Raw genomic sequence first — 13,776 nt, forward strand, 5'->3', positions numbered from 1 at the left:
AAATATCCTAAATATTGTACCCTTTCAACACCAACCTAATATGCAGGCTGACTCCACTTAGATTGCTTGAGAAAATATTTTTCATAGTATTTTATCTATTTTTTATTAAAAGAAATTCACAGAGCAGGTGTGAAGGCTCCAGCCAAAGTGTGTATTGGGTATGATCACACTCCTGCAGGGGCCTACTCTCTGTCGGCCACTTGATGGGGGAATAGCACGACAATATCAACTTAAGGATAGAGTAGGCTCACTCTATGGTCCTGTTTGAATACCATTTGAATATTTTCCTTCCTTGAGGAAATCACAGATCTGGCATGGAAAAATGGTGAAAGCACTGTGGAATACATGATATCACCTGCTATTGACACACACACACACACACACACACACACACACACACACACACACACACACACACACACACACACACACACACACACACACACACACACACACACACACAGGATCATTGACAGATCACGATGAAATTATGTATTTTAAAGTCAGACAGAGTTAGACACCCGAGAAACTCAACAGAGTAAGGTGCTAGACAGCCAATCTATCTCAAGCATCGGTCTTTATGTTAAAAACTTCCATCACACTTCCCAGATCTACATCCAGGGGTTGTCACTTCAGAAGCTTATTGTTCACAAGATATTGTTTACACTTCTGGAATTGTCTTTGTTTAGCTGTTGGAAAGTATTCTAATTTTAGGCTAATTGAGGTGAGAGAATGTGTTTGCAGCTTATGTAGCCTGTGATGTAGGGCAGGCCTATGCCTACTGGTCTTTTATATTGTCTGGTGCGATGTAAAGTCTATTTTATGGGGATCGTTTTAGCAAGCCTTTATGGAAATATAACCTATTTGTTTTGGTGGAAATGTTGTTTTCTTCCCTTAGCAACTGGCAGAACTTCATACTAGTGCTACAACAAGCCAAGTTCAGTTGTTTCATAACCGTTCTGTGGACAAGGGGGCGGGAAGGATGCCGAAGACGTCATGACTGCAGGAGTCCACTTCCATAGATATTAAGGGAGGAGAACGTTTCGAGGAACGACCGGAGTGAAGGCTTGACGACATCACTGCTGCAGCCTAGACATTGAGAAGCCCAATTCGATTGAAACGCTGCTCTTTTTGGCGCGAGGTCATCTTCGGAATTTCTTCAAGTAAGTGGGTCTTTTCTATGCACATTATAGCTGTTCCAGATGCAGAGCATTTTCATTAAATAACGGGAAAATCTTGAAGTTACCCCGGTACTTTTAAAAAACACTTTTTTTCCTAAAAACAGCAGTTCATGAAATAACAAAAAAAGTGTAAACTGTAGCCATTTATTTCCCTCTATGGTTTATTCGCCTTAGCATTGTTACTTTTTTTTGTGTCAGCAATTAGACATTGTTCTTAAGTGGGGCTAGTTACCCCCGAGTACGCTAATAGCTATCTATCCAAGTCAACTTTAGGAAACTCTACCCTTGCCATAACTTGCTTTATGTGGTTGAGCAGGGGGAACTTGCCATCTGGCATTTCAGGCAAATGCCAGAAGGGCTGGTATACTTTTAGTCTAGTGGTTGGGCCTGTCTACTTTGTTTTTATTTTATTGAAAGCAACCAACAAATGTAAACGCCTGGAGTTTGCTAAACGATATTGGCAGTTGGGTTGAACTGAGTGCTATGGTCAGACGAGACAAAAATAGATATGATTTTTTATTTCACCTTTATTTAACCAGGTAGGCCAGTTGAGAACAAGTTCTCATTTACAACTGCGACCTGGCCAAGATAAAGAAAAGCAGTGCAACAAAAAAAAAACACAGAGTTACACATTAACAAGTCAATAACACAATAGACAAATCTATGTACAGTGTGTGCAAATGTAGAAGAGTAGGGAGGTAAGGCAATAAATAGAGGTGAAATAATTACAATTTAGCATTAACACCGGAGTGATAGATGTGCAAGTAGAGATACTGAGGTGCAAAAGAGCAAGAGGATAAATAACAATATGGGGATGAGGTAGTTGGGTGTTGAGTGATCGGTAAGCTGCTCTGACAGCTGATGCTTAAAGTTAGAGAGGGAGAAATCAGACTCAAGCTTCAGTGATTTTTGCAATTCGTTCCAGTCATTGGCAGAAGAGAACTGGAAGGAAGGCGGCCAAAGGATGTGTTGGCTTTGGGGATGACCAGTGAAATATACCTGCTGGAGCGTGTGCTACGGGTGGGTGTTGCTATGGTGACCAGTGAGCTGATATAAGGCGGGGCTTTACCTAGTAAAGACTTATAGATGATCTGGAGCCAGATTCTAGATAAGGTAATAGGATTAGAGATGCTTAATGTGAATCTGGAAGGAGAGTTTACAGTCTAACCAGACATCTAGGTATTTGTAGATGTCCACATATTCTATGTCAGAAACGTAGTGATGCTAGTCAGTGTTCAAAGAAGGGCCAGATGTATACAGAATGGTGTCGTCTGCGTAGAGGTGGATCAGAGAATCACCAGCAGCAAGAGCTGCCCGAGAATTGAACCCTGTTGCACCCCCATAGAGACTGCCAGAGTTCCGGACAACAGGCCCTCCGATTTGACACACTGAACTCTATCTGAGAAGTAGTTGGTGATCCAGGCGAGGCAGTCTTTTGAGAAACCAAGGCTATTGAGCCTGCCGATAAGAATGCAGTGATTGACATAGACTAAAGCCTTGGCCAGGTCGATGAAGATCTCTTTGGCCACGCAAACCAGCTTGGTGTCAAAAGAATGATGGATGTGCAGAAAATAACCTTATACCTACTGTAAAATATGGTGATAGTTCTTTGATGTTATGGGGCTGTTTTGTTTCCACTGATACTAGGGCCGTTGTTAAGGTCAACTGCATCATAAACTCAACCAAGTACCAGGACATTTTAGTAAAAAAAAAAATGCTTGCCTCTGCCCAGAGGCTGAAACTGTCTACCTGCAAGACAATGACAGCAAACACACATCAAAATCCAGAAAGAAATGGTTTATTGACCACAAATTCTACATTTTGCATTGGCCATCTCAGTCTCTGGACTTGAACCCCTTTGAAAAGCTGTGGTTTGAATTGAAAAGGGCAGTCCATAACCGCAGACGAAGGATATCAAGGATCTGGAGAGATTCTGTATGGAGGAATCGTCTAAGATCCCTTTCAATGTGTTGTCCAATCATTAAACATTATAGAAAGGGGAGAGTGCAAAACGTGTTGAAAACAGGGGTACCAATAATTTTTGACCTGTTAAATAAAATCTATTTCTCTGAGCAATTGTATCAGTATAAAATAATTTGGCTGCTCTGCCATGGAAACTCATTTCATGAAGCTCCTGACGTTGCTTCCAGAGGCAGTTTGGAATTCGTTATTGAGTGTTGCAACAGAGGACAGACCATGTTTATGCATTACGTGGTTCAGCACTCAGCGGTCCTGTTCGGTGAGCTTGTGTGGCCTACCAATTTAACTGTTGAGCTGTTGTTGCTCCTAGACGTTTCCACTTCACAATAACAGCACTTACAGTTGACCGGGGCAGCCCTAGCAGGGCAGAAATTTGACGATCTGATGTCACATCCCATGACAGTGCCTCATTGAAAGTCACTGAGCTCTTCAGTAAGGACATTCTCCTGCCAATGTTTGTCTATGGAGATTGCATGGCTGTGTGCTTGATTGTATACATCTGTCAGCAACGGGTATGGCTGAAATAGCTGAATCCACTAATTTAAAGGGGTGTCCACATACTTTTGTATTTTATAAATGCCCATCCATGTGGTAGGCCCACCATTTGTAAAACTGGCCTTTTCATTGGCTTTATTAATCCTGATTCCTGTGACTAATCAATGTAGCTATTTAAGCCCTGAATATCAGCTACCCAACTTTATCAGCAGTTATTGTGAGCCTATTTGCAATGTGTTTACACAGTGGGAAATGCAGAAGTATTTTATTTTTCTCTATGATCAGCTGGTCAAAGATGGACCTATACAAACTTGAAACCACTGATCATGACAATGGGGTGAAACTCCTGGAAAACAGTTGTGATTGTCCCTTCCATATTGTCCCTTTTACTTTGACCCGTCCTGCTTTTAGGATATGTTGTTTGTTAATGTGACAGTGCATTTTTTATTTGATTGGGCGCCATTTAGGTTAGGCTATTTGTGTCCATCTCATTTCATTGTCGTACATTTTACCTCCAGCCCGTAGACTACAGAAAAGGCCACATACTCGTTCTACCATATCCTATATCTGCTACGTGATTTATGTTAGAATATTTGTTTTATGGAACGTTGGTGGAGAACCCCAGCGGCGAGCTGGGAATGGGCAAGCTAAATATCTTGCGCCCCTGCCTTTGACAAAGTGGCCACTGTTTATCACACAGGGCGGCATTAGAGCTCACCTAAAAAGCCCATATCCCACTGGTTGAGAGAAAATGTCATTTTTTGGGGCATAATTATGTGATGTTTTATGTGTTGTTGTTGGAGGTGCGTCTTGGTCAGTTTAACTCAGAAAATGCCACCTCCTCAATCTGCCGTCAGAGACAGCCACCTAATCCTGCCTAATGAGCGGGCCGGTCTGCGTTATATATAATATTAAGGGAAAACAAAGATATTTAAGAGTATTTGATTAATTAAGGCTGATCATTTTGACCATTGCCCCCCCAAGTTTGCTACCTCAGCAGTTTGTTTGTCTTTACCATGACGTTGATAGGGTTAGTTGCCCCTAGGCTGGGGCTTACGTGCAGGGCTGTCCCCCCCCACTTTCATGGCCTGGCTGAAAAGAAAAGAGAGGTAAAGCAAACATTTCCGTTATCTGGTTCCACAGCCCTGAGGGGTAGTAGGATCTCCGGCCCAGGCATAGATGAAAACATAGGAGCATACAAAACACAACCACATGTGAAACGCATTAGGCCCCCTAAGTTGAGTCCCTGTCTGGGGCATGCCGTTCCCTTCAGCCCAGCAACAGGAGAAAAGCCTGCACTGCTGACAACCCTACACATACCTCTGTCAGTAAATGGCGAAGCAAAGCAGTAACATTGCCATGACATAGGAGCAGCAGTACATTTGTTTTCTCTAAAATGTATTATGGTGTATTGTGGACTTTAAACTGAATGGGGAAATCTTCCCATCCATCCACCCACCGATCTATCTATCAATCAATCCAACATTGCGAGAGATTTGTTTTGCTCCCACCATCCCCAATCCTCCAACATTGCTCACTGCGAGAGATTTGTTTTGCTCCCACCATCCCCAATCCTCCAACATTGCTCACTGCGAGAGATTTGTTTTGCTCCCACCATCCCCAATCCTCCAACATTGCTCACTGCGAGAGATTTGTTTTGCTCCCACCATCCCCAATCCTCCAACATTGCTCACTGCGAGAGATTTGTTTTGCTCCCACCATCCCCAATCTTCCAACATTGCTCACTGCGAGAGATTTGTTTTGCTCCCACCATCCCCAATCCTCCAACATTGCTCACTGCGTGAGATTTGTTTTGCTCCCACCATCCCCAATCCTCCAACATTGCTCACTGCGAGAGATTTGTTTTGCTCCCACCATCCCCAATCCTCCAACATTGCTCACTGCGAGAGATTTGTTTTGCTCCCACCATCCCCAATCCTCCAACATTGCTCACTGCGAGAGATTTGTTTTGCTCCCACCATCCCCAATCCTCCAACATTGCTCACTGCGAGAGATTTGTTTTGCTCCCACCATCCCCAATCCTCCAACATTGCTCACTGCGAGAGATTTGTTTTGCTCCCACCATCCCCAATCCTCCAACATTGCTCACTGCGAGAGATTTGTTTTGCTCCCACCATCCCCAATCCTCCAACATTGCTCACTGCGAGAGATTTGTTTTGCTCCCACCATCCCCAATCAATCCAACATTGCTCACTGCGAGAGATTTGTTTTGCTCCCACCATCCCCAATCCTCCAACATTGCTCACTGCGAGAGATTTGTTTTGCTCCCGCCATCCCCAATCCTCCAACATTGCTCAATCTACCCTGGCCTGGAATTGTGGTTCATTCTAGATTGTTGGAGAAGGCTGTGAGGTTGAACGTCTGCCAAATAGTCCGTCTCTAATGATTTGATGCTGACGACTGCGTATGATGCTCAAAACACAAGAAGACTTATTTATGTCCGATAAAATGCAAAACGGCATGCTGAGTGCTTGACTCAAACCACTCACCACCCAAACTGTAGCGGTCCTGTCTGTTTTCTGTTGGTATAAAGTAGATGTTCATTCATTTTTGAAATCCCTCAATTGTTAAAAGCTGTAAAAAAATATATAATTTCTGCAACCCATAGCATATTACAAATCTGGTCCACGAGTTGATTTGATGTGGCCCGCAAAAGTTGCCTAAATTAAGTTAAATACCCATGACATAATACTTATTATTGCTTATTGCTTATTGCAGTCATTCATTGGTCACTCTGGTCTGTGTCTCCCTCCTCCAGGTGGCCTACAGTACAGTGTGGTGAGTTACCTGCCCATTCCTAGCATGCCGCCTCCTGGCTCTCTCCTGTGCCGCCTGGCCACGCTTCTCTGTGGGTGGGCACTTTGCCAGGCCCAGTTGGATACCAAACTACCCCCTGGCACCCCCATCATCCAGCTGCGTCTGGCAGGGGACAAACACAAGCACTACGAGGGCCGGGTTGAAGTCTACTATAATGGAGAGTGGGGCACGGTGTGCGACGATGACTTCTCCATCCATGCAGCCAACGTCGTGTGCAGGGAGCTGGGCTATGTGGAGGCTGTATCCTGGTCTCCTTCTTCCAAGTATGGCAAGGGAGAAGGTAAGGAACGCAGGGAGAAGAGATGGTTCAGTAACGTGTTGGAATTTGAAATCCACTCTGACCATTAAGACTTTACTTAAAGGGATATAGTTCAGAGAAATTCTATATTTTGAAACAAATACATGTTTTTGTCATTTTTTTGTCATTTAGAAGACGTTCTTATCCAGAGCGACTTACAGAAGCAATTAGGGTGTAGTGCCTTGCTCAAGGGCACATGTTATTTTTCACCTAATTGGCTTGGGGATTCAAACCAGTGACCTTTCGGTTACTGGTCCAACGCTTTTAACCTGTTCTAATACAACTGGAAGAGACATAGGTGAGATACAGTATGTCCCTCTTTGCAGGAACTATGATTAGCATAGCAAGGAGACAAAGTCTCAATGGGAACACGAGTCATTAACAAGGGGCGTCTGTGTTAATAACATTAACCATCTAGTTTTTATAGAGAGCAGCCGGAGCTTCATACAGCTCCATACACACTGTTTAATTAACAACCTTCAATCAGAATTATGGAGTTGGGAAAGTAATTAGACATATGACAGTACTAGAGATCTTCAAGACAAGGGGGTTGATGAGATTATGTCTATGTGTCTGGCTTAGTGTGTTTCCAGTTGTCAGTCATTTTCCCCACGTAGGGTTTGATTGGTGTGATAGACTGATAGACTGTAATTAGTAAAACATAGCTTTTTGAGGGATTAGGGTCCAAGACAGGGGAAACGTGTTGCATCAGTCCCAGGATTTCCATAGGAAAAAATCACATTCTGTTCTGAGCTGCTGAGATAGAAGTCATATAATGTCTGTGGTGTCTAGTTCACTGCATGTGCCCAGATGATTTCTTGATCTTGAAATATGTAGACTGAAGAGTTGTTCGCTTGGAATGCTAGATTTTTTTTTCTCCACAAGTAAAATAGGAAAAAGGTGTGGATATCCACTAGCATAGGCCCAACATCCCAGCAGCAATTCTGCAACATTTAAAATCTCAAAAGGCTGAGTTAATATGCCCTATCAGAATCTGAAGAGAACAGTAGACCATTTAGATTCGTCTAAAGTGCCATAAACATTTGTTTTGACAAGTGATGGCAACTGGAATTCTGTAACACGTATTTCTTGCATTATATGGTCAAATGTGGTCAATCTAACCTAAGCAATAGGTGAGTTGTCATGAACTCAGTAAGCCTAGTCCTGGACTTAAAGTAATGTTCAATAGAGAATATACTGTACATTGAAAGTTGATAACTAGACAGGCCCAAATTGTTACCCAAAGATGTCGTCTGTTGAAGCCTAAAATGGAAATAGGGTGTTGAGAATGAAGAATGGAGAGGGTCCCCTTACCTTCATGTGTGGTCATCAGAGAATATGTCTCTGTCCCCCGTTGTTCGTAGGTCGGATCTGGTTGGACAACGTCCACTGTTCGGGACTAGAGAGAACTCTGGCCCAGTGTGAGTCCAATGGCTTCGGAGTTTCCGACTGCAAACACTCTGAGGACGTGGGAGTGGTGTGTAGCCAGAGACGAATCGCCGGCTTCAAATTCATCAGTACCCTCACCAACAATGTGGAAGTAAGCCTTAAAACATACAGACACACGTGTGAGCACATAGAAATGTGCACACACACACATGGAAATGCACACAAGTATGTACGCATGGCCGCGCACACACGCCATCTACATGATTGCATCTTTGCTTTGATTGGATGCTGTTAACTTCCTGATGCACCCATCCCGTTAGCGGGATCATTTTCGTCAACATCTGCTGAATTGCAGAGCGCCAAATTCAAATAAATTACTAAAAAGATTTAATTTTCATGAAATCACAAGTGCAATATAGCAAAACACAGCTTAGCTTGTTGTTAATCCACCGGCGTGTCAGATTTCAATACAGCTTTTCGACAAAACATTACAAACAGCTAGCAGCTAAGTAGATTGGTCACGAAAGTCAGAAAAGCAATAAAATGAATCGCTTACCTTTGATGATCTTTGGATGTTTCCACTCACGAGACTCCCAGTTACACAATAAATGTTCCTTTTGTTCCATAAAGATTATTTTTTATATCCAAAATACCTCCATTTGGTTGGTGCGTTATGTTCAGAAATCCACAGGCTCGAGCGGTCACGACGGGGCAGACGAAAATTCCAACTAGTATCCGTAAAGTTCGTAGAAACATGTCAAATGTTTTTTATAATCAATCCTCAGGTTGTTTTTACAATATATAATCAATAATATTTCAACCGGACGATAGCTTCTTCAATAGGAGAGAGAGAGAAAATGTCTGCTTCACTCTGTTGGCGCATGCAAAACGCTGCTGGCACCCAGCCATCCACTGACGCGACGTGATCTTTCTCGCTCATTTTTCAGAATAAAAGCCTGAAACTATGTCTAAAGACTGTTTACACCATGTGGAAGCCATAGGAAACAGAATCTGGTTGATATCCCTTTAAATGGAGGCAAGGCATGCAATGGAACAGAGAGCTTTCAGGAAAAACAGCACTTCCTAGTTGTATTTTCCTCAGGTTTTCGCCTGCAATAACAGTTATGTTATACTCACAGACAATATTTTGACAGTTTTGGAAACTTTAGAGTGTTTTCTATCCTAATCTGACAATTATATGCATATTCTAGATTCTGGGCCTGAGAAATAGGCAGTTTGATTTGGGTAAGTTTTTCATCCAAACATCAAAATACTGCCCCCTACACTCAACAAGTTAAGGTACTTGTGCAGCAATTTCACAGCAATGCAGGACAGATGAGAATATGTGTTTGAAGTTTCAATAATAAACAGATGAATACTTACTTGATATCAGAGATCTAGTGTGGAAATGTCTTACAGTTAGCTCGGTTGCGGGAACCGTATTGCGGTCACGAGTCATGACCGCAGTCGAATTCCATGTGACCTTTGAGTCAAGGTAATCTCCTTTTATGCGCTCTGGACATGCGTTGGTAGTACCCAACTTGCTAACGACCGTCTGGTCGCTAATGGCCTGGTACCAAGGGCTCTATTGTCCCTCTAACCACTCTGACATAAATTCAATTGAAAATCACATCAAACACATCATTCTTTAAAAATCACCTCACTGTGATGATCAATTTGAAGAAAGAAGTAAAAAAACAGGTTATAACTGAGTGGAAAACATAGTTGTTGTGGATGTTGTTTCAAAGCGCTTTCTAAGGTGATGATTAATTCAAAACACCTATACAGCATATTAGCACTCCCCCCCCCAAAAATGAATTCAAATAATGATTGTGACGTTATACAATACGTAGTCTAATAGCCAACCGCATATTACACACAGCAGAAGAAAATTGAGGGCCAACAGTTTAATGAAATATGTTTAGTTGTGAAAACATGTTACTATCGATGTTCCTGAAAAGATTTCACTTGTCATCACAAATTAAGCACTGGGTAGTTGCAGGAACAGGGTTGGAGAGCCCATGGCATTCGATTGCATACGGATAACATGTTTTTCCCCCCTGCCCCTGTTCCTGCCAATTTGATAATAGGCCATTCTAAATCGAAACTAATTTTATATTTTTAGTAAAGATAAGATTAAATGAAGTATTGTCTGATGGGTGAAATATGATCGCTTGATGAGAGAACAGGGTGTGCAACATTTGCTACTTTCACAAATCATCAATAGCCTATAGTTGCAACATGCAACCCATATATGTTTTGATTTCTAAGACATTCTAAGGTTTGTATAATTCACTACTAAAGTTTCAAAATGACTCTAAATCTAGCATAAAGGACCTGTTTCAAATAATATTTTTTACGCTCAACATAGCCACTTCATATGCACACTCGTTCCGGAATGGGGGAAAAAATCCTTTCTATTTTATTCAGCTAGGTGCAATTATATTCTTCGTACTATAAAATTATATAATATAACATAATGGCACGGGACTTATAAGCATACCTTGTCTGCTAAATGAAGATGGCGCCAACAGACATGGCAGCTCTGCTTCTAGCTGCTAAAAGCTCCTAAGCAACTTTGCAGTATTTCATTTTTTTGTGTGTGTTATTTCTTACATTATTAGCCCAGAACATTTTTTGTGTTATTACATACAGCCGGAAATAACTTTTGGATAGCAGAGTGGTGGTAACTCATCAGCATTACGACCAGGAATACGACTTTCCCAAATTGGATCCTTTGTTCATACCCCCCAGGGTAATTGAACTTATCCCAGAAGCTGCTCCAAGCCACCGTTGGTGGAGAAGAGGTATTCAGAGTGGACTTCTAGTCCGACTCAGGAGGAACACACACCATCCACCACTTCCGAGTATATTACTTGCTAATGTTCAGTCTCTAGCCAATAAAGTAGACGAGCCCAAGGCGAGGATCTCCTTCCAGAGAGACATCAGGAACTGTAACACTCTGTTTCACGGAATCATGGCTTTCTCCGGATATACTGTCCCTATCCATACAGCCAGCTGGGTTCCCAGTACATCACGCAAAGAGGAATAAAGAACTCTCAGGGAAGAAGAATGGCTACTCATGGTGTGATTGTGATAACGTACAGAAACTCAAGTCCTTTTGTTCACCCGACCTAGAATACCTCACAATTAAATGCAGACCGTATCACCTCCCAAGATAATTATTTTCGGTTATAGTCATAGCCGTGTATATTCCCCATCAAGCCGATACAATGACGCCCCTCAAGGAACTACACTGGACTTTGTGCAAACTGGAAACCATGTATCCTGAAGCTGCATTTATTGTAGCTGGGGATTTTAACCTGTTGCGTCGAGCAATCCCGTATCCGGGAGCGTAATTATAGCCTCAAGCTCATTACCATAACGCAACGTTAACTATTCATGAAAATCGCAAATGAAATGAAATAAATATATTGGCTCACAAGCTTAGCCTTTTGTTAACAACACTGTCATCTCAGATTTTCAAAATATGCTTTTCAACCTACACAAGCATTTGTGTAAGAGTATTGATAGCGAGCATAGCATTAAGCCTAGTATTCAGCAGGCAACATTTTCACAAAAACAAGAAAAGCATTCAAATAAAATAATTTACCTTTGAAGAACTTCGGATGTTTTCAATGAGGAGATTCTCAGTTAGATAGCAAATGTTCAGTTTTTCCAAAAATATTATTTGTGTAGGAGAAATCTCTCCGTTTTGTTCATCAAGTTTGGCTAAGAAAAAAAACAGAAAATTCAGTCATTACAACGCCAAACTTTTTTCCAAATTAACTCCATAATATCGACAGAAACATGGCAAACGTTGTTTAGAATCAATCCTCAAGGTGTTTTTCACATATCTATTCGATGATAAGTCATTCGTGGCAGTTTGGTTTCTCCTCTGAAGCAAATGGTAAAATACACGCAGCTGGAGATTGCGCAATAATTGCAACAGAGGACACCAAGCGGGGCACCTGGTAAATGTAGTCTCTTATGGTCAATCTTCCAATGATATGCCTACAAATACGTCACAATGCTGCAGACACCTTGGGGAAACGACAGAAAGTGTAGGCTCATTCCTTGCACATTCACAGCCATATAAGGAGACATTGGAACAAAGTGCATTCAAAATCTGGGGCATTTCCTGTTTGAAATTTCATCTTGGTTTTGCCTGTAAGCATCAGTTCTGTGGCACTCACAGATAATATCTTTGCAGATTTGGAAACGTGTTCTCTTTCCAAAGCTGTCAATTTTATGCATAGTCGAGCATCTTTTCGTGACAAAATATCTTGTTTAAAACGGGAATGTTTTTTTATCCAAAAATTAAAAGAGCGCCCCCTATATCGAAGAAGTTAACAAAGCAAATTTCAGGAAAATGCGACCGAAGTTCTGTCAACATGTAGTACTCGCACTGCTACAAAACTCGACCATTGCTACTCCAACTTCCGGAATGCCTACATGGACCTCCCTCGCCCGCCCTTCGGCAAATCAGATAATTACTCCTTTTGCTCATCCCTTCCTATAGGCAGAAACTCAAACAGGAAGTACCCGTGCTAAGGTCTATTCAACTCTGGTCTGACCAATCAGAATCCATGCTTCAGGATAGTTTTTGATCACATGGACTGGGATATGTTCCAGGTAGACTCGGATTTATTTATTTATTTTATTTTATTTAACCTTTATTTAACCAGGAAGAGCTCATTGAGATAAAATAACATTGATATATACACAGACACAGTGACTGAGTTTATCAGGAAGTGTTTAGGGGATGTTGTTCCCACTGTGATTATTAAAACCTACCCAAATCAGAAACTGTGGATAAATGGCAGTATTCACTCAAAACTGAAAGCACGAACCACTGCATTTAACCATGGCAAGGTGACTGGGAATATGTTTGAATAGAAACAGTGTAGTTATTACCTCCGTAAGGCAATCAAACAGGCAAAACGTCAGTACAGAGACAAAGTAGAGTTGCAATTCAATGGCTTCGACACAGGGTATGTTGCAGGGTCTACAGACAATCACAGATTACAAAGTGAAAACCAGCCACGTTGCGGACACCGACGTCTTGCTTCCAACGCCCGCATTGAGGATAACACAGTGCCACCGACTGTGGGCTCTCGTTCTTCTTGGCTGAAGTGAGTAAGACATCTAAACGTGTTAACCCTCGCAAGGCTGCCGGCCCAGACGGCATCCCTAGCCGTGTCCTCAGAGCATGCGCAGACCAGCTGGCTGGAGTGTTTACGGACAAATTCAATCTCTTCCTTTCTCAGTCTGCTGTCCCCACTTGTTTCAAGATGTCTACCATTGTTCCTGTACCCAAGAAAGCAAAGGTAACTGAACTAAATGACTCTCGCCCTGTAGCACTCTGTCATCGTGAAGTGCTAAGAGAGGCTAGTTAAGGATCATATCACCTCTACCTTAACTGACACCCTAGACCTAATTCAATTTGCATACCGCCCCAATAGATCCACAGACGAAGCAATCAACATCGCACTGCACACTGCCCTATCCCGTCTGGACAAGAGGAATACCTATGTAAGAATGCTGTTCATTGACTATAGCTCAGCCTTCAACACCATAGTACCCTCCAAGCTC

General features: G+C 42.2%; 1 protein-coding gene across 1 annotated transcript in view; it reads left to right on the forward strand.

Annotated features, from left to right (window-relative positions):
* The first annotated feature begins 1,004 nt into the window (after positions 1-1,004).
* Positions 1,005-13,776, forward strand: part of LOC118388743 (lysyl oxidase homolog 2A-like) — a 47,107-nt gene continuing 34,335 nt past the window's right edge. Inside the window, exons 1-3 of the mRNA XM_035778161.2 lie at positions 1,005-1,163; positions 6,436-6,774; positions 8,157-8,332. Of these exons, the coding sequence (XP_035634054.1) occupies positions 6,480-6,774; positions 8,157-8,332 (471 nt within the window). The 5' untranslated portion in view covers positions 1,005-1,163; positions 6,436-6,479. The remainder of the gene's footprint in view (positions 1,164-6,435; positions 6,775-8,156; positions 8,333-13,776) is intronic.

The sequence above is a fragment of the Oncorhynchus keta genome, chromosome 10, assembly GCF_023373465.1.
Source record: "Oncorhynchus keta strain PuntledgeMale-10-30-2019 chromosome 10, Oket_V2, whole genome shotgun sequence".
In the NCBI taxonomy this organism is placed as follows: domain Eukaryota; kingdom Metazoa; phylum Chordata; class Actinopteri; order Salmoniformes; family Salmonidae; genus Oncorhynchus; species Oncorhynchus keta.